This window comes from Pan paniscus, chromosome 1, assembly GCF_029289425.2.
Source record: "Pan paniscus chromosome 1, NHGRI_mPanPan1-v2.0_pri, whole genome shotgun sequence".
NCBI classification, from domain to species: Eukaryota; Metazoa; Chordata; class Mammalia; order Primates; family Hominidae; genus Pan; species Pan paniscus.
In genome coordinates this window covers 8,976,974-9,002,356 of record NC_073249.2, presented here as the reverse complement: position 1 = coordinate 9,002,356, position 25,383 = coordinate 8,976,974, and the positions used below count along the sequence as shown (strand labels likewise).

The window sequence follows — 25,383 nt, the reverse complement described above, 5'->3', positions numbered from 1 at the left end:
GGAGAGATTTAACATAGCTATTTTAAAATGTGAGTCTGATAACAATCTAGGATCCCTGTGTGTCTTTTGCTGTTGTCTGTTTTCCTATTGATTTTTGTTTATTTTTTATTTATGTCTCCATTTTTCTTTTTTTTTTTAATTTTATGCTGTGCAAATGCTTAGTTTGATCTCATCTTTTCCCAGATAGGATTTATGTTTGCTTTTGCCGGGGACCTGGGGCACTAATATTCCAAGATCACCTTGAGGTATGTTCAAAGATTTAGATGCTTTGAAGTTGAATTTTAGCCCTGAAAATGTTCGACCTGCCTTCTTCTGGTTAATCTTTGTTACTAGTGTGATGGAATTTTAGATTCTAACCCCAAGTGAGAGGTGTTGGTAGGGCCAGTCTCTCTTAGAGGTCAGGGTCCTCCAGTCCCTTTCCCCAGATAATGTGTCCACAAACTCTCACAGGAATCCTGTAGGGTGTTGAGGGGTGGGGGCAAAAGGATCCCCCATGAGCCAACCTCCGCTCACTAGGTCTGTGTTCTCCCTTGAATCCTGGCTTGCTAAGTTTTTCTTAATTTAATATTCCCTTTCCTCTTCCCTTCAAGATATATATAAACTCACATTTATGTGTTCCATGTTTTTTATATATATGTATATAAATATAAAATATATATATAAATAAACATTACCTCATTATATAATTATACGTTATGTAGCCATTAGCTCATGTATTATTATTATTAATTTTTTTTTGAGACAGAGTTTCGCTCTTGTTGCCCAGGCTGGAGTGCAATGGCACGATCTTGGCTCACTGCAAACTCTGCCTCCCGGGTTCAAGTGATTCTCCTGCTTGAACCTCCCGAGTAAGTGAGATAGCAGTCACCAGCCACCATGCCCAGCTAATTTTTGTATTTATAGTAGAGATGGGGTTTCACCACGTTGGCCAGGCTGGTCTTCAACTTCTGACCTCAGGCGATCCACCTGCCTCAGCCTCTCCAAGTGCTGGGATTACAGATGTGAGCCACTGCACCCGGCCTCGTGTATTATATTTACAATATACAATTTACAGCCAAATACTTTTACTTGGCAACATACCATAAACATATTTTACATGGCATTCAATGAGATGTGATTTTAATAGCTCTTGATTGTCCCACTATATGTACAAATTAAATTTTTTATTCTTACTGCTATTTTTGGAAACTCTACTTTTTTTCTTTTGTAAAAATGCAAGTAACATTGGAATAAATATATTCTAGTACATAAATATTTTTGCATATCACTGATATATTCTCCCCTTAGAGAAGACTTCTATGAGTGGAATTGGTGGTTCAAAACAGATGGGTTGACTGGGCTCAGTGGCTCACGCCTGTAATCCCAGAACTTTGGGAGGCCGAGGCAGGCGGATAACCTGAGGTCAGGAGTTCAAGACCAGCCTGGCCAACATGATGAAACCCAATCTCTACCAAAAATACAAAAATTAGCTGGGTATGGTGGTGCATGCCTGTAATCCCAGCTACTTGGGAGGCTGAGGCAGGAGAATCAATCCAACTTGGGAGGCAGAGGTTGCAGGGAGCCAAGATTGTGCCATTGCACTTGAGCCTGGGTGGCAGAGCAGGACTCCATCTCAAACAACAACAACAACAAAAAACAAAAAAACCAAAAGGGATAGGTTTTTAAATTATTTTGATATTAAATTTTTCTGTAGAAAATTTGTGCCAATTTGTATCTCACTGGTAGTAATGTTAGTGCTTCTTTTAAGCACAGCTAAGAAAACACTCCTTTGTCATTTTTATTTTATTTTGGGTGGGGGGGACAGAATTTTGCTCTGACACCCAGGCTGAAGTACAGTGGTGTGATCACAGCTCACTGCAGCCTCAAACTCCTGGGCTCAAGTGAATTTCCCACTTTGTCCTCCCTAAGTGCTTGGATTATAGGTGGGAGCCATAGTGCCTGGCCTATTTGTAAACATGTCAGAGATCTCAGTTCATCCTGGGGTTTAATCTTTTGATGTTATCTTATTATTCTTTTACATTTGTCATTTTTATATACATTTCCATTTTTAAATAAGCCCTTTTATTTAAAAGCCAACCATAGATGCTTTGGGCAATCACATTTATGTGTTCCATGTAGAGCTGTTTTAATGGCTATGTTATAGTGCTGTGTGAAGATTGTGGCAGAAATAGAAATTATAAGTGTGAAGATCATGCAATTATTTAAAAAATCTGTATTATTTATAAAACCATGTGCACTATGATTACAGCTACATAAAACATTCAAAGAAAATTTAGAAAATAGGCTGGGCACGGTGGCTAACACCTGTAATCCCAGCACTTTGGGAGGCCAAGGCGAGTGGATCGCTTGAGGTCAGGAGTTCGAGACCAGCCTGGACAACATGGTGAAACCCTGTCTCTACTATAAATAAAATAATTGGCCAGACATGGTGGCACACTCCTGTAATCCCAGCTACCGAGGAAGCTGAGGCAGAAGAATCCTTTGAATGAGCCAAGATTGCGCCACTGCACTCTAGCCTGGGTGACAGAGTGAGACTCTGTCTCAAAAGAAAAGAAAATTTAGAAAATATACACAGTGGATGCTGTTGTATTATGATACCAATTAGTTATTGTTTTTCTTATCTTCCCCCCTCAAAACAATTCTATAGGGTTGTGCTATTATTTTTTAATAATTAAATGATTAACGCAAACCCAGATATTGTGAGTTCAATTTCAGGCTACTGTCAGTAGATCTACCTTTTATCCAGCCAGTCAGTCATCTTATAAATGGTTCAAATGAGTTAAAATAAATGGACATCTCAGCTGGGCACAGTGGCTCACGCCTGGAATACCAACATTTTGGGAGGCTGAGGTGGAGGATCAAGAGTTTGAGCTCAAGAGTTTGAGACCAGCCTGGGCAACATAGCAAGACTCCATCTGTACAAAAAACAAAAACAAAAAAGCTAGGCATCATGGTACTCACCTGTGGTCCTGGCCACTTGGGAGGCTGAGGTGGGAGGATGGCTTGAACTCAGGAATCGAAGGCTACAGTGACCTGTCATCACACTACTGCACTTCAGCCTGGGCCACAGAACGAGACCCTGTCTCTTTAGGTAATTAAATAAATACGGCCTTTTTGTTATTTCCCCAATAGTAATAATGTGTTTATTGCTACCTAGTCCAAAAAGTATTTACAATGATTAGGAAAAAAAGATATAGTAAGAAAATAAAAAGGTGCTATTGTAGTGAAAAGATTAAAGAAAAAAAAAACAATACTGAAGTGGAACCAGGAATGAGACTAATCAAAAACACATATTCCAGAATCTCCAAACATGTGGCAGGTGGGCCATATGTGAATTTCACTTTTTTTTTTTAATAACCAAAATGAAAAGCACATCTGATCAACACAATTTATATTGTCCCTGAGATTAAAAAAAAGAAAACACAAATGGCCAGGTGTGGTGGCTCATGCCTGTAATCCCAACACTTTGAGAGGGCCAGGCAGGTGGATCATGAGGTCAAGAGATCGAGATCATCCTAGCCGATATGGTGAAACCCCGTCTTTACTAAAAATACAAAAATTAGCTGGGTGTGGTGGCACATGCCTGTAGTCCCAGCTAATCTGGAGGCTGAGGCAGGAGAATCGCTTGAACCCGGGACGTGGAGACTCCATCTCCATCTCAAACAAACACAAACTCAAAATACCATCCAACTATTTAGTTCTTTAGACAGAGCTGTGAAATTATAAGATCAGGAATAAATGTGTCTTCAGAGCCCTCCTACACAAGATATTGTGTAATGGGATGGGCATTTTCAGTAGTCTTCTGTAGACTTGGCAGTCTTGTCTCAGATATCACACCCAAGCCCAATTCAGTTGAGGCAATTCTTTTTGAGGTCAGTAGGACAAGGTGTAGAGCCCTCTGCTGGCCTGAGATAGATTTATCTACCTAATCTAGGGATAGATTTGATTTGATTTGATTTGATATTGTTTTGTTTTGTTTTTGAGACGGTTTCACTGTGTCGCCCAGGCTGGAGTGCAGTGGTGCAATCACAGCTCACTGCAGCCTCGACCTCCCCCCGGGCTCATGCATTCCTTCCGCCTCAGCCTCAAGTAGCTGGGACCACAGGAGTGTGCCACCACACTTGGCTAATTTTTTTATGTAACATTTTTTTTTCTGTAGAGATAGTCTTGCTATCTCGTCCTGGGTGGTCTCCAACTCCTGGGCTCAAGTAATACTCCTGCCTCGGCCTTCTGAAGTGCTGGAATTATAGGTGTGAGCCACCAGCACACCTGACCAGGACAGATTTTAGAGTGGTTATAAAGAAATCAGTGAGCTGCGTACTTCGAGGCAATTTTTATTTTTAATATTTTTTTCCCCTTCATGCAAACTGTGGTATCAGGTGGGAGATAGTACTTTATGGAATATCTGGGATATAGTTACCATATTTTGCTACTTTAATATGGGTCTGCTGGCCTTGATAGACAATTGAGCTGGGGCAGTGCTGATAGTTTCTTATTAAGAGAGGAACTTAAACTCAGATTAATTCCCACACAGATGGACATCCTGTCTCTACTCACAGATAAGCCAATCATGGAATGAGAATAGCAACAGTTCCTCTCAGACAGTAATAATCTAGGTTCTGCATTAATATACAGTCCATCCCTGGCGCCGACCAGAACCCGTGGACATGGTGAACCAGGTTATCAAGTGCAAGGCTGCAGTTGCCTGGGAGGCTGGAAAGCCTCTCTCCATAGAGGAGATAGAGGTGGCACCCCCAAAGGCTCGTGAAGTTTGAATCAAGATCATTGCCACTGCAGTTTGCCACACCAATGCCTATACCCTGAGCAGAGCTGATCCTGAGGGTTGTTTTCCAGTGATCTTGGGACATGAAGGTGCTGGAATTGTGGGAAGTGTTGGTGAGGGAGTTGCTAAGCTGAAGGCGGGTGATAACTGTCATCCCATTTTACATCCCACAGTGTGGAGAATGCAAATTTTGTCTAAATCCTAAAACTAACCTTTGCCAGAATATAAGAGTCACTCAAGGGAAAGGATTAGTGCCAGATGGTACCAGCAGATTTACTTGCAAAGGAAAGACAATTTTACATTACATGGGAACCAGCACATTTTCTGAATGCACAGTTGTGGCTGATATCTCTGTTGCTAAAATAGATTCTTTAGCACCTTTGGATAAAGTCTGCCTTCTAGGTTGTGGCATTTCAGCTGGTTATGGTGCTGCTGTGAACAGTGTCAAGGTGGGGCCTGGCTCTGTTTGGGCCGTCTTTGGCCTGGGAGGAGTTGGATTGACAGTTATCGTGGGCGGTAAAGTGGCTGGTGCATCCCGGATCATTGGTGTGGACATCCATCAAGATAAATTTCCAAGGGCTAAAGAGTTTGGAGCCACTGAATGTATGAACCGTCAGGATTTTAGTAAACCCATCCAGGAAGTGCTCATTGAGCTGACTGATGGAGGAGTGGACTACTCCTTTGAATGTATTAGGAATGTCAAGGTCGTGAGAGCAGCACTTGAGGCATGTCAGCAGGGCTGGGGCATCAGTGTGGTGGTTGGAGTAGCTGCTTCAGGTCAAGAAGTTGCCACTCGTCCATTCCAGCTGGTAACAGGTCGCACATGGAAAGGCACTGCCTTTGGAGGGTGAAAGAGTGTAGAAAGTGTCCCAAAGTTGGTATCTGAATATGTGTCTAAAAAGATAAAAGTTGATGAATTTGTGACTCACAATCTGTCTTTTGATGAAATTAACAAAGCCTTTGAACTGTTGCATTCTGGAAAGAGCATTCGAACTGTTGTCAAGATTTAATTCAAAAGAGAAAAACAGCGTCCATCCTGTCGTGATGTGATGGGAGCAGCCTAACAGGCAGGGAGAAGCGTCTCCTAGACCTTCAGCAGCTACTCCAGAGAATGGTGTGATGTGCGTCATTCATGAATCTCTGTAATCAAGGCAAGGATAATTCAGTCATGGACTGGACTCTCCTCCACATAAATAATTGCTAGCTCATTAAGGAATATTTTAACATAATAAAAGTAATTTCTACAAAAAAATACAGACTATTGGACAATGAAATTTTCTTGCATATGGAAGAACCAGAAAAAATGTTGATCTGAAATATTTTAAGGTGGGAACCAAACCCTCATCTTACCTGTAAAAATCTCAGTGAAGCACTCTTAGAATGCCTACCTTCGAGCATTGTTATTTTCTGGTGGACACACTATGATAAATTATTTGTGGATTATAGCTCTGAGTTATTTTAGGTGTTGTTATTTATAACCTAGTGAAAAGATGGAGAAATAGCTGCTAAAAGTAACTTTTCTCTTTCTTAAGCTAGCAGGCCTGTAGCCTACTTTACGCCACTTTTAGGTTGTGTTTTTAAAGTTTCTCATATGCCTATGGTAGAAAGCTTGTATTTGTTTTCTTTAATAGGAAGATACAATGTCATTCCGCAAAAGCCAAAACAGATCTTAAGAATTTAAGGATGTGGAGTGGGGTCATGAAAATGCATCCCTGCCTTAACCCAAAAATAAAACTGTGATTTGCTCTGTTAAACAATTCTTATCCATCCTGACCTTGTCCTTAATACTCACAGTATGTTGATTATTTATACTTGACATTCCTGAGAAAACAAGGGAATATAGGATTTGGTAACTGGTAGCTAGAAACTCATATACCCTATTCGGGAAAATAACACATTTGTGAAATGTTACACATACACATACACACACACACACACAGAAAAAGACATTTATGGATGGTTGAGGAAATATCACAGGGCAATTGTTAATTGAATGCAAAACTGGCTGACAAACAGCACAAATGCCAAGAAAGCTCAGTTTGCTCAACTACTTATAGTCATGCAAAGAGCAGAGAAAGATTTAGTGCTGGTTAAGTAGAGATGATGTGTAGGTGAGATAATGATTTTCAATTCCTCTGAAAAGGATTTTTTTAAAGAAAAAAAGTGTGACTATTGTAATCAAACATAGATTTTTAAAAGTCAAAACAAATAGTATTCATGGCATATTACATTTGAATATCACCATGTAATTTTCATAATTCTTTTCACATATCATTTACTCTTCCCTCATGGAAGCTCCCCCAAAAAGACAAGGGACACATTTTTCCTGATTTACTGATGAGAATATTGAGGCTCCAAAAGGTGATGAGGTTTGCTTAGGGGGGAGCAATGAATATATCTTAGGAATTTTATCTATTCCGTGTTTTTTCTTTAAATAGTTAATTACCAATAGGTTTAGACATATCAGATAACCTGATACCTTCATTTTTCCATATGATACCCACAAAGTTTCCTTTTGGTTCCTTGGTAAACAAATGAAGAAAATGAGATTAGCAGCTACAGCCTCTGCCTATATTGACCAGCCATCTCTTTTATTTATTTTTACTTGATAAATGTGTTAATTCAGTAGGCAGCCAGTGGCCTTTTTTTTGTTTTTTGTTTTTTGTTTTTTTTTTAGATGGAGTCTTGCTCTGTCGTCCAGGCTGGAGCACAGTGGCCTGATCTTGGCTCACTGCAACCTCTGCCTCCCAGGTTCAAACAATTCTCCCGCCTCAGCTTTCCGAGTAGCTGGGACTACAGGCGCCTGCCACCACGCTCAGCTAATTTTTGTATTTTTAGTAGAAAAGGGGTTTCAACGTGTTGGCCAGGCTGGTCTCGAACTCCTGATCTCAGGTGATCTGCCCGGCTTGGCCTCCCAAAGTGCTGGGATTACAGGTGTGAGCCACCACGCCCGGCCTCAAGTGGCTTTTATGTAGTCATCATAGCACTGTCCAGGGCTAGGGGAGAGTTACAAGACCTGTGTCCACCCTTCTCATCCTGAAGTCATTTGCAGTCAATTTGAGGAAACATGATATACACTCAGGACTAGGGGACAAGCCACTGTTTTGGATAGTACACCATTAAGTGTTGAAATGTGGGGTGACAGGTGTGCTGAGTTAGCTGTCTGATTCAGGAGTGGCCTTTCCGCAGAGGTGGGTCTGATTCAGGTGAAATGGGACTTCAACTAGATTTTTTAATGATTGATTAGACTCCTTGAGTGGGTAGAGCTGGAGAGGGCATTCTAGTGGCATGAAGCTTGGTTTAGGAAACAAGAAATGAATCTGGGAAGGAAGATGGTGGGGATACAGGAACGTTGAAATGATATTTAAGTTGAAGAGTTGGGATTTGATTCTGCAGACACGGAGGAACCGTGGAAGAAATCTGTTTTGCTTATTTTCTGCTAGTGGAGCTACGTGATGAATGGGAGGCTTTGAGATTACTGTTACAGCCCAGTAATACATTACAGTTCTGAGGTGTGGTTCAAAGACAGGGGGACTGACCAGATACTTTTGTTTGTTTATATGAGGTTTTATAGAGTGCTTTTAGCATGCTTTGTATTTTGGTGAATGATGAAACTCGGTGAGATAGTTTATCCCCTTGGTTGTTGGTGCTACCTCTTTTATATGGAATAAACTATGTCTGAGGCTGTTAGTAGGATGATGGCTCTCTAGGCAAAAGTCTTTTTGTGGTTGATCATGATGCCAGGTCTGGAGCCTCTCAGTCACTCCAGCCCTGCTTCTCTCCACCAACTCCCAGAGGAGCTGGTAGGCCAAGCATTTTTCTAAGCATGCTATAGATAGCATATTTTACACATGAGGAACCGAAGCTCAGGCTTAGAAGCATGCTGTTGTGGCCAATTTGGTTCTGCTGCTCTGTTAAATATTAGGAGGGCAATGGCTGCAAAGATTTAAGATAGGCTGTTTTCTGGGGCTGTGTAGAAGAACTGTAGCTAACTGTAGCTAAAATAGGTATCATTACCACTAACTGGAGGGCGGTGAAGGATAGAGTGGAGAGGGCATTACATTTCAGAAACTTCTTTTCTTTCTGTTTTTTTGAGACAAGGTCTTGCTCTGTTGTCCAGGCTAGCGTGCAGAAGCATAGTCATCATTCATTACAGCCTCAAACTCCCAGGCTCAAGTGATCCTTTCACTTCAGCCTCCTGAGTAGCTAGGAATAAAAGTGTGTGCCACCATCCCTGGCTAATTTTTAAAAAATTTTAAAATATTCTGTAGAGGTGGGGTCTCACTGTGTTGCCCAGGCTGGTCTTGAGCTCCTGGGCTCAAGCAATTTACCTGACTCCGCCTCCCAAAGTGCTGGGATTATAGGCGGGAGCCACATGCCTGGCTACAGTTCAGTTGTTTTCTTAAGCCATCACAGTATCCATGTTACCTCTTAAGAACTGACTTGTCAATTTTATCATGTGCTGCTCTTGAATAAGTGCATCTGAGTTATCCCCAACAGCCTTGCATTTACTGTTTTTTAAAAAATTATTAAAAAATGTTTAACTGTTGCAAAATACACAGAACATTAATTTACCACCTTAACCATTCTAAGTGTCCAATTCAGTGTTGTTATGTATATTCACATTGTTGTGCAATCAACCTCCAGAATTTTTCTTCTTGCAAAACTGAAAGTCTGTACCCATTACATTGCAACAACTTCCTATCCCCCATCTCCCCAACCCCGGCAACCACCATTTGACTTTCTGACAATATGAATTTGACAATGCTATGTACTTCATATGGGTAGAATCATACGGTATTCGTCTGTTTGTAGCAGGCTTATTTCATTTAGCCAAATGTCCTCCAGGTTCATCCATGCGGTAGCATGTATCAGAGTTTCCTTCTATTTAAAGGCTAAATAATTTCCCAGTTTGTATATATATCGCATTTTGTTTATCTGTTCATTCATGGATGGTCACTTGGGTTGCTTCCACCTTTCGGCTGTTGTGAACATGCTGTTATGAACATAGGTGTACAGATGTTTCTTTGAGATCCTGTTTTTAATTCTGTGGCATATATATCCCGAAGTGTAATTGCTGGATCATATAGTAATTCTATTTTTAATTTTTTGAGGAACTGCCATATATTTTTCATAGCAACAGTATCATTTTACAGTATCACTAATAGTACACAATGCTTTCAATTTCTCCAATCCTTGCCAGCACTTATGTTCTATCTTGTTGTTGTTGTTGTTGGTTGTTTTGGATAGGGCCTTGCTCTTTTGCTGAGCTGGAGTGTAGTGGCATGATCATGGCTCACTGCAGCCTTGACTTCCGGGGCTCAAGTGATCCTCCCATGTTAGCCTCCCAAGTAGCTAGGACTACAGGTGTGTGCCACTATACCTGGCTAATTTTTATATTTTTGTAGAGATGAGGTTTTGCCATGTTGCCCAGGCTGGTGCTTTATTTTGTTGTTGTTGTTGTTTGTTTGTTTTTTAAATAGCCATTCTCTTGGGTGTGAGGTGATTTCATTGTGGTTTTGATTTGCGTTTCCATAATGATTAGTGATATTGAGCATCTTTTCATGTGCTTGTTGACTATTTTGTGTATCTTCTTTGAAACAATGTCTATTCAAGTCCTTTGCCCATTTTAAAATCAGGTTATTTGCTTTTTGTTGTTGACTTGTTAGGAGTTCTTTCTATATTCAGGATGTTAAATCCTTATCAGGGTTGATTTGCAAATACTTCCTCCCATTTTGTAGGTTGCCTTTTCACTCTGATTGTGTCCTTTGATGCACGGAAGTTTTAAATTATGATATAGTTCAGTTCATTGATTTTTAAAAAAAATTGTGTTCCTTGTGCTTTTGTTGTCATATTCAAGAACTCATTGCCAAAAACAATGTTACCAAGTTTTTCCTGTATGTTTTCATCTAAGAGTTTTGTAGTTTTAGGTCTTATGTTTCAGTCTTTGTTCCATTTTGAATTTTTGTATATGGGGTAAGAATTTACTGGGTTTTAATGAAAGCAAATCTCAAATGAAGTTTTGCCCGACATGTAAACATTTATTAAACATACAACATTAGTTTGCACAAGAGCCTATCCAAGCTGACTTGAGAGTCAGAGCGTGGCCAGCTTGCCACTCTGGTAGGTGCTTGACCTCACCTTGTGAAAGGTCCATGTGATACAAACACCAAGGAATAGGATTCTGTGACCGACTTTTGGCAACAGGCAAAGAGACATCCTCCTAAACTAGACATGGGAGGCAGCACTCTCAGGCTGTCACACCTTGACATCATCCCTTGCCTGAGTTTTATCCTTTTTAAGTGTGGGGATGTTCTCTGATGTTGTACTCAATCTACTTACATTGAATTCCTTCAGGTTCTCCAATGATAGCTCATTATCTAACATTCATTATGTTAATTAAAGCCACTAATTTCACCAATGAAAAATTATTTCTGATATTCAGTATGCTAAATAGCACAGTTTCTGGTGTTGGTCAAGATAGGATAGCTGGAAGATACATGAGTAGCTCAAATGCTTAGCCAGGTCTGAAATGTGGTCCTTTCTGATCCAATGCTGAGGCTGACCCCAGGAATCTGAATTCTCAGTTAGGGCCAATGACTGTCCCTAAATGTAAAGCTTAAACTAACTGGTCTATACATTGTATCTTCCTGTTCATGCTGGAGATTATTTTATGAATTTCTTAATTTGTTAAATACAGAAATAGCAACATCCATCCAATAACTCATTTACTTTGTAGTCTCGACCCAGTGATTACAGTGTTTTTTTGTTTTTCACTTCCACCATACTGTTCTTCTCTTTGCTTTACTTGATGTGGATCAAAGGTATTAGGGAAATACAACCAGTTAAGAAAAATGTCACAAATATAGGGCATGCATATATTGAGCATATGCATCCTAAAATGGTTGAACACATTGTTATTCTGAAATCCTAATGAGCAGTTTTCCGAGGTGTTTATAGGCCATGGAGCAGGCTTCCCTGTGAGATTTGTAGTTTGTCTCCTGGCCCTAGGTATAGTACTAGCTGCTTTCTCATTCTGTCCAGATTCTGTTGGTCTGTAGCTGGCGAGGTCTTTCTTGGCCAGAAGATCCCTATTCAATTCTTTTTTTTTTTTTCTTAGCAGGTTCATTCACTGTTTCATGGTTTCTCTCCCAGTTTCCAACCTGGACCCCAGATAAGTCGGTTTCCTGGGCCTTTTGTGGTTGAAGGCACGGGAGCTATTATTGTCCTGTGGTGCCCAAGTACAGCCTGTCCTTTGACATTCCCACAAGTATATAAACAATTTTAAAAGGGATATCATATTCAGATGAATTAAAGATGCTAGTTCAGGGAATTCTCTGATTGACTGTCTGGACTGTCTGATTTTATAATTCCCTGCCGGGCTACATAGCATCTCTCCCTCCAAAGAAAGAGGCGTAGGTTTTACTATAGAAATGAAGTTGAGGCAAATGTGGTTATAAAGATAAAATGACTGCATGAAAAAAAATGTGTATCATAGGAATCTACACTGAATAGTATAAAAATGCTGTTTTAATGTTTCATATATGTATGCATATATAAGTAATTTACATAGAAATGATTTTGCAATGTATTAGTCATGGCTTTTTTTTGGTAACTGAATTAATAGCATTTCAACATTTTTTATTTTTAAATATAGCAAGATCAACTTTATACCTGGGCTGCAGTTAGTCAACCCACACACTCGTTGGACTATTCAGAAGGGCAGTTTCCTAGGCGAGTTCCAACCATGGGGCCACCATCCAAACCTCCCGATGAGGAACACAGGCTCGAGGATGCTGAAACAGGTAACCGTTTCCTTTGTCTTCAGAGATAACTGGAAGAGGCAAGATAGAGAGAGATAAGTTTTATTAAATCTTAGTTTTAAGTAATCTTTTATTTTTAATTGCATGGCATTCAGATATAATCTTCAAAAAGTTTTTACTTTGGGGTCTTTTCTCTCTTTGTTCCTTTTGTTGTCTTATTTTGTGTTATTGGCTGGGAAGGTAGCGTGAGATCAGCCTCAGGTTTATTTGGAGGAGTTCAGCAGGATGATGACCCCAAGCCTGGTTTTAAGAAAACACTTTATATTTGTCATACAGACATGAGAACCATATTTGTGTAACAATGCTTTATGGAATATGGTTGTTTTCTCCTTTTTTTCCCCCTTCTTCTTCTTCTTTTTTTTTTTTTTTGGACAAGGTCTTTCTCTGTCACCCAGGCTAGAGTGCAGTGGAGCATGACTCGCTGCAGTCTCAGCTTCCCTGGCTTAAGCAATTCTCCCAACTGAGCCTACCAAGTAGCTGGGACCCCAGCCATACACCACCACGTCCAGCTAATTTTTTTGTAGAGCCAGAGTCTCACTCTGTTGCCTAGGCTGATCCAGACTCCTGGGCTCGAGCAGTTCTCCTACCTCGGTCTCCTAAAGTGCTGGAATTACAGGCATGAGCCACCGCACCTGGGCTTTTCTTCATTTTGTTGTAATAAATTCCCAGCTTCCTCCTGGTGGACTGACCAGGCATAAATATTGATTTCTGAAGCATGAGTGAGGAGTAAGTAGAAGAGCATCATTGCTATTCATAGATTTCTCCTCCACCAGATTTTCCTAAATGGTAACATAGATATTAGAGTTAAGAATTTTGATTTTTTTTTCTCATTGGCTCATAGAGAGGAAGACAGTCATTAGAAAGTTATTTTGGATGCATAGTAGAAGAGCATAACTTAAAAGCATGGAGCTTGGGCTCTGCCAACTTATTAGCTTTGTAATCTTAGGCAAATTTCCTAACAACTGTATTCAGTTTTCTCATCTGTAAAATGGTGATGAGCATAGCATGTACTGTGTAGGGCTGTTATGAGAATTATAGGCATTTATATGAAGCATTAGAATGTAGAATGCAGTACCTAGCTCCGTGTATTTAATATTATTTATTACAATTATTATCATTGTTTCATGTCATTGCCTTACTCATGAGGTCCCTTTCAACCGACAATGACCAACAATGTAAAAGGTTTTATTCCAGTCCCCCCCGCAAAGTTCTGCACTTGCCTCCCATTTTCATCCCAGTCTCTGGAGGAATGTATTTGCGCCTTTTTTCTTTCCACTGATGCACTGAAATGAGGGCCCACGCTTGACCTTGAATCTCCCTTTTGAGATGTCCAGTGCTTTTGAAACACTGCTTGATATTCACTAGGTGGGCTGTACTCCCTGAAATGAACAACAAATGAGAGAGAGGGTGTAGGAAGTGTTGTTCCAGGTTACTGAGTTTATCGTAACACTTAGAGAGAACAGTTTCTCAAAGGTCAAGGCAGACTTCCTTTAAGCAAAGATCTTCAGAGATCAGAGACCTCTAACATGACAGCACCTGAAAATCAAGCAAGTAAAAGGACTTTTAGTTTTCAAAGGAAAACACACAATTAAAAGTATTGATCCCATTTTCTACACTACTCTATTTATGATAACATTTATTGATACAAAATACTTAGGGGTAGATGTAGTTGAATTAATCAGTTGCATGGAGAGCCCTTTTATCCCGTGTTTTGCATCATTGATTGGGTGATATTTTCATGTTTTCTGTTCCCTACTGTATCATTCTCAACTTTTCTAACTGAAACATTTATATGATATTCTTAAATTTTAGGGAACTTTATAAAACATTATGAAACATTTTATGTTGCTGGTGTATATACTGGTGGAGCACTTGACTCGAAGTTAATTGAATGTGATAACCTGAATTTTAGTTTGGTAAAAGATGATAGTTGGAATTGATACCAGGAAGTTTGTCACCTGGTTTTTGCTTCATGATTTGATGTAGCTTGCAAAATGCTAGAGCAAGTGATTTTTAATGAAATAACTTGTCTCCTTTTTATAAATGCATTCTTGAAGAGGATGATGGAGGTAAGAAGTAATTTAACTTAGTGACTTATTTTTCTCTTGTTGATCTATAAACCCCAGCAGTCATATAGCATTTTTTCATCAGAGTGATCTAATGGGTCTTTCTAAACTTCTTCTGTTGTGACTCCCTGACGTAAATTTGGAGAGACACTTCCATGAGACAGCCTCGTTCCCAGAACCATACCACACTCTCTTCTAATCAGTCAGTTGTAAGAGTGGGAATGTCAGTATCATAGGTAACCTTTGCCTACAGTCTCATGTTTTACATCAATCACAAAGTTTGATAATATAATTATTAATAGTAATGATCTATTTGTAGTTAACTGATAGGTGCACATTCTTCTGTAGTGACATCTTGGTTAAATCCACTGTATATAACACGTGACCCCTTTCTTTCTTTTTTTTTTTTTTTATGGATTCTTACTCTGTCACCCAGGCTACAGTGTAATGGCGCAATCTCGGCTCACTGCAACCTCCGCCTCCTGAGTTCAAGTGATTCTCCTGCCTCAGCCTCCGGAGTAGCTGGGATTACATGCACCCACCACCAAGCCAAGCTAATTTTTGTATTTTTAGTAGAGACAGGGTTTCACCATGTTAGCTAAGCTGCTCTCGAATTCCTGACCTCAAGTGATCTGCCCGCCTCTGCCTCCCAAAGTGCTGGGATTACAGGCATGAGCCACTGTGCCCGGGTGACCCCTTTCTATTTTAATTCAAAGTGAAAGAGTTCAGTGACATTTTCTGAAGAAGAAAGACTTGCAGGTCTAGCTTAGAAAATTGAGGACTTTTTTTTTTTTCCTGCGTGCTTCGTTCGTTGTTTTTTTCAGCTCATTTTTTGTTGTTGTTTGTTTGTTTTTGGAGTCTCACTCTGTCGCCCAGGCTGGAGTGCAATGGCATGATCTCTGCTCACTGCAACCACCGTCTCCCGGGTTCAAGTGATTTTCCCACCTCAGCCTCCCAAAGGGATGGGATTACAGGCACCCACCATCATGCCCAGCTAATTTTTGTATTTTTGTAGAGACGGGGTTTCACCATGTTGGCCCAGCTAGTCTTGAACTCCTGACCTCAGGTGATCCACCCCCCTTGGCCTCCCAAAGTGCTGGGATTACAGGCGTGAGCCACTGCGCTGGGCCTTTTTTCCAGCTCTTAAAATTGGTTACCCAATTCACATGTCCAGCTAGTTCAGATTTGTGGTACTCTGTCTTCTGCCTTTTTCATGTATCTCACTTTAACTGCATAGGGGGCATCTAACTTTAACTTTTTCATGATCTGTTCTGTGAAAGATGGTGTTTTCCTCCTTTATGGATTGGTGAAGGAACCGCCCCTTCTTTGTATGAATTGGAAGGGCTGAGGCCATGGTGAGGTCTTGGTGCCTCTTCTCACCAGTGAGTTGCAGGTTCCTGGCAGTCCTTTGTTCTCATCCTGGCTCCCTCTGCAGTTGGCATTGTCTCCACAGATGGGCCTAAAGTGTTAACATTGACCTTTTGAAGTCTGCAGAACACCCCTGAAGGATAAGACTGGCTGGGAAAAAAGGAAGTAATGTGCTTCCCATGTTGGTGGCATTAAACAAATAAAGAACCCAAACCAGTTGGTGGCAAAAACACTGATACAAAGAAACCCTTTCTATTTATCATTTTCTCTTTATCTTCTCCCTCAGTTTCCCTTGGCTATACACAGCAGTCTCCCACCCATCCATGGCTGTTTCCCACTCATGGACCCTTTTCTGGAGTCCCATGACATCCTATTCATCTCTCTGTCATCTGAATGCTTTACGTATTGAATTTTTCTGTTTATACATATACATGTCTTCCCCATCAGCTTTCAGAATTTCAAGACTTTCTGGCACATAGTATGTACTTAAATATTTGAGTGAATGATGAAATTCTTTTGCTGGAAAAGATCTAAATAAACATCTACTTAGCACATTAATGCAAGATTTGAGGGAGAGTTTTGTATGGGCTAAAACAGTTCTTGGACCAATTTAGGGGCTCAATACCAAGTTTCAAAGGTCATTCAATAGATTTGAACAACATCAAATAATTAACTTGAGTTTTCAAATTCATGGAGAACCTGGAGCAGGAGCAAGGTGTGTAGATGTGAATAGGGACTTGATCATTGTCGTTTCCTCTGTGGAAAATTAAATCCCTTCCCTTTCTTTGAAAATGTGAATGGCTGAGAGGAAACAGAGAACTGACTTTTTAGAAAGGCAATCAAGGCACAGAAAATCCTAGAAGAAAATATATGGAAGAGGATCTGGTAGAAACATGGTAGCTGACTTCCTACTGCAAGGAATAAAAGAAAAGAAAGAAACAAAGAACCATGGCAGAAGATTTTCATGTGAAAATCCTTTAAAATGCAGTTGTGCACTGGCTGAATACATTGTAATTCACCTTTGTTCCAAAAAAAGATTTGAGCAGCTTATAAATATGTAAAATGTACAAAAGGATCATAAAGGAATATAGATCAAATGAAAAGGAATTTAGGATGGAACAATAAAATGAAGCTGAGATAAGACAGCCAAGTGAAATGTATCTCCTAAGGATGTGCCATTTTTAAAGGTAATTGGAAATTTAGCCCTCAGGTGCAAAGCAGAAAGGGGAATGTGAGTGTCTTCCTCAGTGTCCAAGAGATTGAAAACACAGTCACTTACAGAAGCACAACTAATATCCCAAAGAAGTGTCTCTAATTGTTCCTAAGAGAAGAAGTTCTGTGCCGTGCAATGTCAATACAACTCATTTCTTTTCTTTCTTTTTTCTTTTTTCTTTTTTTGAGACAGGGTTTAACTCTGTCACCCAGGCTGGTGTATAGTGGCATGATCCCGGCCCACTGTAGCCTTCACCACCCGAGCTCAAGTGATCCTTCCACCTCGGCCTCCCAAAGTGCTGGGATTACAGGTGTGAGCTACCACTCCCAGCTAATTTTTAAAATTTTTTGTAGATATGAGGTTTTGTCATGTAGCTCAGGCTGGTGTTGAACTCTGGGCTTAAGTGATCCTCCCACCTTGGCCTCCCAAAGTGCTGGGATTACAGACATGAGCCACCATGCCTGGTCCATTCCTGTGTTTTGTTCAAATGTTTTAACATAAGTTCGGTTGAGATAATGCAGAAATTCTATAAGGGACCAGGGGAGACTTGGTAGTATTCTATCTCTCTGAGCCCCTCACTTAATCAAGGAATAAAATGTACTGGAATAGACTGACTGTGTCTCCCAAAAATAATTACACATTTTCAACATGTAAATATATAATATAATATATATATTATATGATTAGGTTATGATTATATAATATATATAAATTGAATATATATTATATATTGAATTAGATAATATATTGAATATTATATATTACATAGTATGTGCATGCATGTGTGTGTATACATACATGTATATATATACACACACACACGCCTACATATAGTTTTCATAAAATTGGCCTTGATTTTCTCCTGCGCTAACTAGAGCCTAGGTGTGTCTGTATTTTGTTGACAATGAGAGGCAGAGCCTCAGTACTATTAAATAATCAAATAAGCAGATCATGGAATTGGCCTCATTTAGGAAAGTTCAGGTATTTAACCTCATCTTCATTTGTGGAAAGACATGGTATATCAGAATTAAAAACATCTTGCATTTATTAGGCAGCCAATCATAAGTCATGCTATTTAAATGAAGTTTAATGAATTCTGTTTCAGTTAAATTGACTGGATTTGAATCAAACTGGTATATACCATTAAAGAAGCTATAATATAATAATTTTATATAGCTGCATTTTAACTTAAAATGTCTAACTGTTTAGAGACTACTTCATTCATTTTTAGAAGGCATATTTTGTATGTATATTTTAAAGGGCGGTTTATTTTCCATTCTTAGCTGAGAGGCATATCCCGCTCATTGTCTTACTGTCTTCTCTCTGTAAATACACAGCTCATCCAAGTATGTTTTGTTTCGTGAGTGAAAGGCTTATTTTGTGATGGTAAAGAGGTCAGTCCTGAAACATTTGGAGTCCATAGGGAGTCCAGAATTTTAGATTATGCTCGGAATTTTGAGGTAACTTTGTAAAATGGAATATTTAACTTTTTTTTTTTTTTTGAGACTCGCTCTGTCGCCCAGGCTGGAGTGCAGTGGCGCGATCTCGGCTCACTGCAAGCTCGGCCTCCTGGGTTCAAGCGATTCTCCTGCGTCAGCCTCCCGAGTAGCTGGGACTACAGGTGCCCACCACCAGGCCGGCTCATTTTTGTATTTTTAGTAGAGACGGGGTTTCACCGTATTGGCCTGACCTTGTGATCTGCCCGCCTCGGCCTCCCGAAGTGCTGGGATTACAGATGTGAGCCACTGCGCCCGGCCTGATTTTTTTTTTTTTTTTTTAAAGAACATTCTGGTTTCTTAATTTTAAGGATGGGTGAAGGAGGTGGCCATTTTAAATGTACCCTTGAGAGCTCTCTCACCGGATTACTCTTTGAATATAATAACCATTCTAGTGATGAATATTCGATGGAGATGATCAGTCTGTCCTAGAGCTGGGTTTAAGGCAATTCCTGAAAGTGCCCTGGATCCTGGGAGGAGGAGAGTGTTGGGAACGTGGGAGGCGGGAGTTCCGGGAGTGATCACTTTCATTTAGGGAGCTCTATGAAAGTTGGAACTAAGCTGATATCTCAGATGCACCTATCTAGTGACTCCACTCTTCAGCCATTACTGGTACATCAATTTCTCTCCGCTCCCTAAAGGACACTTTCGCCATTTTTCATGTTTCCCTTCACTTTCTCCCTCCTATACTTTCTCCTTCTCTTTCTTTTATTCTGTGTTGTTTTCTTTTTCCTTATCATGTATTTTTCTCTCCTCTCCCAGTGGTTCTCATTTATTTTCCCTTTATTTCTCAGTGAAGTCATTCTGTACATCTCTTTCATCTTAAAATCTTGACCCTCTAGAACTCCTATTTTCCAGTTTATGATTTTGAAGACAGCATTTCAACATGCAAATTTCTCTTCTATGTTTTAACACACAGATTCAAACAAATAAAAACTATAGTGAAAGGGATGGGATTGGGAGAATGAATTCAGTTCAGGTAGCCATTGAATTAGACAGAGAGGAGCTGAGAGTTTGGGTGTAGGTGTGCAGAATATTTTGCTGATGCATCTTTCTAATGTGGTTTCCTAAGTACGTTTTTCTGATAAACTGCACTTGTTCTTTACAATCAGAGCCCAGAAGTTTACTTTTTGGGTCCAGTTACCGGGTCAAGGACTATAGAACAAAGCTAGAAAGCATTTTATGCATTCCTAATGTAAAGAACTCTTCGTGTACCACCAGGAGAGCCTTTAGGCTCTTGTGGCACGATCTAAATAGAAGAGGAAGAGAGACTTTTCCCCACTGGTACAAAGCCAAGACTTGTCTTGAGTCTATTGTGTTTGGGAGGATTTGGAAGTGACGAAAAACAATAGAAAATGAGAGCGTTCTGGAGTTTGGATTTGCTTTAATATTAACTGTTAACTAGCTTTGCTGTTAAAGATCTTTATTAAAATTTGGCTAACTCTGGTGTTAAGTTCAGAGTAGAGATTTGTCAATATAAGAGAAAAGAATCCCTTTTTGATTAGCTCAATGATATGCTATATTTATCTGGGAAAATGGTTGTATTTTAAGGCCAGTTGTTTATTGCCACTGTGACACTTACTGGTAAGTGACTGCATCATGCTATTCTCAATGATTTTTGTTTTAAAATATATACTCCTAGCTGAGATTCAGAAAATAGCTAAAGGCAAGGCAATATCTATATTGTCTCTTGTAAAATCCTTACTCTCTCTTTCTCTGCCCAGGATACCCCACTTTTCCTGGTGGAACCCACTTTCATGTTCTCATCATTGTTTTGATCTTTCATTTATTCTTTCATTCACTCCTACAATTACTCAACAAATATTTTAAGCACCTACTAAGTACCAGGCACTATTTGGATGTGGGGGACACAACAAGAGGAAAAACTGACAAAAATTCTTGCTTTCACAGAGTTTATGTTCTAGTGGAATAAGAGGTATAAATAAGTAGGCAACCAAGTGCATTATGGAGTATATGGTGTGATGATCCAGGTTACGAAGAAAGTAAGGGTGAGTGTGTGGTGAGTGCCAAGGACTGGGTGGGGTCGCTGCTTGAGCAAAGCCCCGAAGGAAGCAGCCACAGAGTGGGGCTTGCAGATTTTGGGAAGAAGAGTGAGTGCAGTGCTCTGGGCAGAGGCAGTAGCCACTGTGGCTTTGGCAGCCCTATGGAAGAAGCATGACTGGTGCGTGACAAGACAAGCAAGCTGGCCAGGGTGGCTGGCCTGGTGAGCAAGTTGGGACAGATGGAGGTGGGTAGAGAGGCTAGGGAGTAACAGTAGTTGAAACCAGGCCTTGTGGGTCCCTGTGGAGACAGATTCTCAGCTGAGTGAAATGAAAACTTTCATTGTAGCTTAACAGTATGTTATGCTGTTTAAATACTAAATGCCTTTTATTTTTCTGTAGCATTGTCACATATATCAGCTACCATGTGGCTAAATGGGAAATGTCAAAATGACCATAAAGAGTGACTGCTGGCCGAGCACGGTGGTTCATGCCTGTAATCCCAGCACTTTGGGAGGCCAAGGCGGGCGGATCACGAGGTCAGGAGTTCGAGACCAGCCTGGCCAACATGGTGAAACCCCGTCTGTACCAAAAAAAAATAAAAAATTAGCTGGGTGTGGTGGCGGGTGCCTGTAATCCCAGCTATTCGGGAGGCTGAGACAGGAGAATCGCTTGAACCTAGGAGGCGGAGGTTGCAGTGAGCCAAGATCACGCCATTGCACTCCAGCCTGGGTGAAAGAGCGAAACTCCATCTCAAAAAAAAAAAAAAAAAAAGAAAAGAAAAAAACAAAACCAAAAACAGTGACTGCTGTACCTCGTGTCCAGGGTCTGGTCTGCATGCCAGTCAGGGGTGCACCGCGACAGTCAGGAGATATAAACTCTCGTCTTCACCTTGCCAACAACCACTTGCGTTATGGGCTTTGAATTTCTCATCTGAAAGGTGCCTCTAGAGGATGGATGATGAGATTAGTGGTGTTTCAGGCTCTGATTCATGGAGCACGAGGAATTCCTTGAAGGCCCTTTCATTTTTATTTTTATCCTAAAGGCCCTTTTATTTTTAAATTTGCACGCAAGCTTCACTTAGAAGAAAGTGCCCTCTCGCTTACGAAAACAAATCCCTGACTTGGTTATGCCTTAGGTCTTCTTAGAATGATGAATTTGCAGTCTCATAGAATCTCAGATGACATGAGGACTAAAAGAGAAAAACCGGTTCAGAATCCCTTCTTACTCAGTGTCTCTTGGTGACAGTGTTCGTTATCTCTCGTTGAAATCAAGGAGCAATTTGACAACAGTTAGATGAGGCTTTTGGGCTCCCATCCTTCAACCTTGGTGAGGTGGCTTCTATCGTGATACAGACTTCAGCTAAGTGAATAATATAATCTGTGAAAGTCTTAGAAGGACTTTCTGGCACAATTTAGAAACTAGCAATTGAGACAAATAAGAATAGTTGATATATAGAGAAGGGCATAGGAATATCCCAATTTTTAAAAATGACATGAGCATTCTCATTGTATGTATTATATATACTGAAAAGTAGTCATATCCTAATAACCCAGTTATATAATTGGAAGAGAGACTGGATATTTTTTGGTACTTATGGTTAATGATATATTTTAGTGAAAGTTTTATTTTCTGATTGAAGAAATGGGAAAATTGTCCTTTAAGATACTGACTGTCTGCTTCCTTTCCAATCTAGAATCTCAATCTGCTGTTTCCGAAACTCCCCAAAAACGCTCAGATGCTGTCCAGAAGGTAAGATGATCTTATTAGGATGTCAGATTCCCATCTGTCTTATTTGTCTTAAGATTGTGACAGACTCTGCGATTTATCTTTCCATCTGCCCGGCTGGCTAGGATGCCCTTGTTTTCCCTAAGTCTGCAGCGGAATCCAGTCAGGCAGAAGGGGATGTTTTCTTCCATTTATATTTTGCATAGAAAATCAGCCTTGAAGTGGAACTGAGTACAAGCTTTTCAGAAACTGTTTTATTCTATATCCAGCCAAAGAGTTGGGCCCAATAACAGCTGGCTCCAGCAGGAAACGGTGGCCACTCCAGGGAGAAGTCTGCGAGATGTGCCTGCTCAAATAGTCCCATGGCTATGATCTTTAAAAAAAAAATCTGTCAGAGCTTTCCTAAAGTCAAATAAGATTCTTATTACTTTGGTGGATGAAACATTAATTAGTATCTGTTTAATTCCCAGGAAACTTTTTTTTTTCTGTTACTGTATTAGTGCGTTTTCACACTGCTGATAAGGGTGTACCCGAGAATGGGCAATTTACAAAAGAAAGAGGCTTATTGGACTTACACTTCCACATGGCTGGGGAGTCCTCACAAGTTCATGGCGGAAGGCAGGGAGAAGCAAATCACATCTTACGTGGATGGCAGAAGGCAAAAAAGAGCTTGTGCAGAGAAACTCCCATTTTTAAAACCGTTAGATCTCGTGAGGCCCATTCACTATCATGAGAAGAGCGTGGGAAAGACCAGCCCCCATGATTCAGTCATCTCCCACCGGGTCCCTCCCACAACATGTGGGAATTATGGGAGCTACAAGATGAGATTTGGGTGGAGACACAGAGCCAAACCATATCAGTTACCAAAGAAGCCAAATTTTGTGGGTTTTTTTTTTCTTACACTAAAATGCAAGCTATGCTAAAATGGATTTCTTATTAAAAAAAAAAACTGCAAGAAAGGAAACGTGTATGGAATAGTAATTGTGGATAGCAATTGCTCTTTTGGATATAAAACCATTGCTTACAAACCAATTTACATTTTCACCCAACTATGCTTTTGTCAGTAACTTAGTATTAGAAATGAACAGTAAAAAGATGTGTTCTGTTCTGTTGGTGGTCTAGGAGAAAATGAAGAGACACATACTTGGGTTTTACACCCGGATCTATTTCTGATTAGTGTGATGACAACAAGCTTAGATTACCTGGGTCATAGGGTTCTTCTCTGTAAAATTAAATTATTGCTGATCTCTGAGAACTCATCAAATAACTTCCCTTTAGAAAAGAATCCCTGTGTTATACATGAAAGTTGTGCTCCCCCTGGAGGATAAATTGGGGTATAACATTGGTTGAAAACAGCACCTGGGTGCTTTTCAAAAATGCGGCTAGGTTAGCTATCCTTAAGGACAGGTCATTGAAAAAGCAAGTTTTTCCAGCTTATTGTTATGGGAGCAGAGGGCTACATCAACTTGGTGGCACTTGGAGAGGCATGGTGGGCTCAACTGATGGTTCCTTAATTATCTGCAATGATTAGCCCACAGCAAATAAGATAAAGAAAGGTAAAAAGAAATAGTAAAGTCAGCAGTTATTAAGAAAGATAGTACCCTCAAATATTCCCTCACTTTTTAAGCCTTTTTTTGGTGTGGAAAGCATGGCTAAATTGTGATTTAAAGGAATACATTAAGTTTTTCTAAATTCTTATGTTCAGGACGTATATGAATCAATTGTTACATACGATAATGTCAAAGAGAACCTGAACAGGAAGTATTTGATAATATCAACAATGATAAAACATGTACAGCATTGCTTTCTATATTATGCTGTTTCAAGATACATATTCATGTGTGTAACATTATAGTGTTTTTCCTGAGCGATGGACCATGGTAAAATATATTGCAATAAGCAGAAAACCTAATGGAGTAGGTTATTTAAAAACACTTGATTTTACAACTTGAAGACTCAAGGGTGAAATAGATTGAATAAATGTTACATCTTATCCTTGTTGACAGTGAAGTGTCTGGAAGTCAGGAAAATTAATTGAGAGGGAACAATATTTGGAAGCAATCGATTTTAAGCACCCGACAATGACATCACTTACTTTTGGAATCATTAGCTCTTTGTCATACATTTATTTTATGGGCTGATTCTTGTCTTAGATGATATGGATATGTTTCATGACAGGCTAAAGTAACTGGCCATAAAGGGGATACAGAAAACTCAAATTAATTGTCAACCTACTGCATACCTGTTCTTTCACTCTATTACCTTAAGAAATCCTCACAATAATCCTTTAAAGTAACTATTATAATGCGCATTTAACTGCTAAAGAAAATGATTATACGAGTTAAAATAACTTGCATCAGATCACAAACTTGATAAAGGGTAGGCCTACTATTTGAGTATAGATCTGTTTGATTTTATACTTATACTATGATAAAAATTATACTTTTACATGGGTAATCACCCTATGCCAAAATCGTCAGATGAATGAGATTCTAAATTTATTTTATTATATTTAAACTATACCATGTATGAGTTAGATGTCCAGATACATTATAGAGGCAAATAGGTATATTAGTTCACTTATACGTTTTGAAGTTTTACTAGAACTTTGATGTGCTAAGTTGTGTTAATTTTACTAACTTTAGTGCTTTGTTATTATGTAAAAAAAATTATTTTTCATGGAAAGTCCTTGCTTTTTCCTTCTTAGTCGCTAGATGGCAGTTCTGTATCTCTAAATGCAGCTGGAAATGAGAGGTTTGAAGGCAGTTTTCTCAGTATGAATGATGAACCTAAGAGATTTTTCTGGTCCATCAGCGTCGCCTGTGTTCTTCTGTGGTCGTAACGTGAGATCCCCAGGACTGCTTAGTCAGAGGCTTGCAGCCGAGTTGGAAAGCATCCTCTCTAAG

General features: G+C 39.8%; 1 protein-coding gene and 1 pseudogene across 7 annotated transcripts in view; both read left to right on the top strand.

The window, feature by feature from the left end:
* Positions 1 to 25,383, top strand: part of FMN2 (formin 2) — a 391,989-nt gene that overhangs the window by 76,180 nt on the left and 290,426 nt on the right. For all 7 annotated transcript variants that reach the window (XR_010109223.1, XM_063594698.1, XM_055098129.2 and 4 more), the window contains exons 3-4: positions 12,441 to 12,588; positions 22,446 to 22,501. Coding sequence is in view for 6 of the 7 variants with exons in the window: in XM_063594698.1 (XP_063450768.1) it covers positions 12,441 to 12,588; positions 22,446 to 22,501 (204 nt within the window). In the remaining variant the exon portion in view is untranslated. The remainder of the gene's footprint in view (positions 1 to 12,440; positions 12,589 to 22,445; positions 22,502 to 25,383) is intronic.
* LOC117977575 (alcohol dehydrogenase class-3-like) lies at positions 792 to 5,808 on the top strand (annotated as a pseudogene).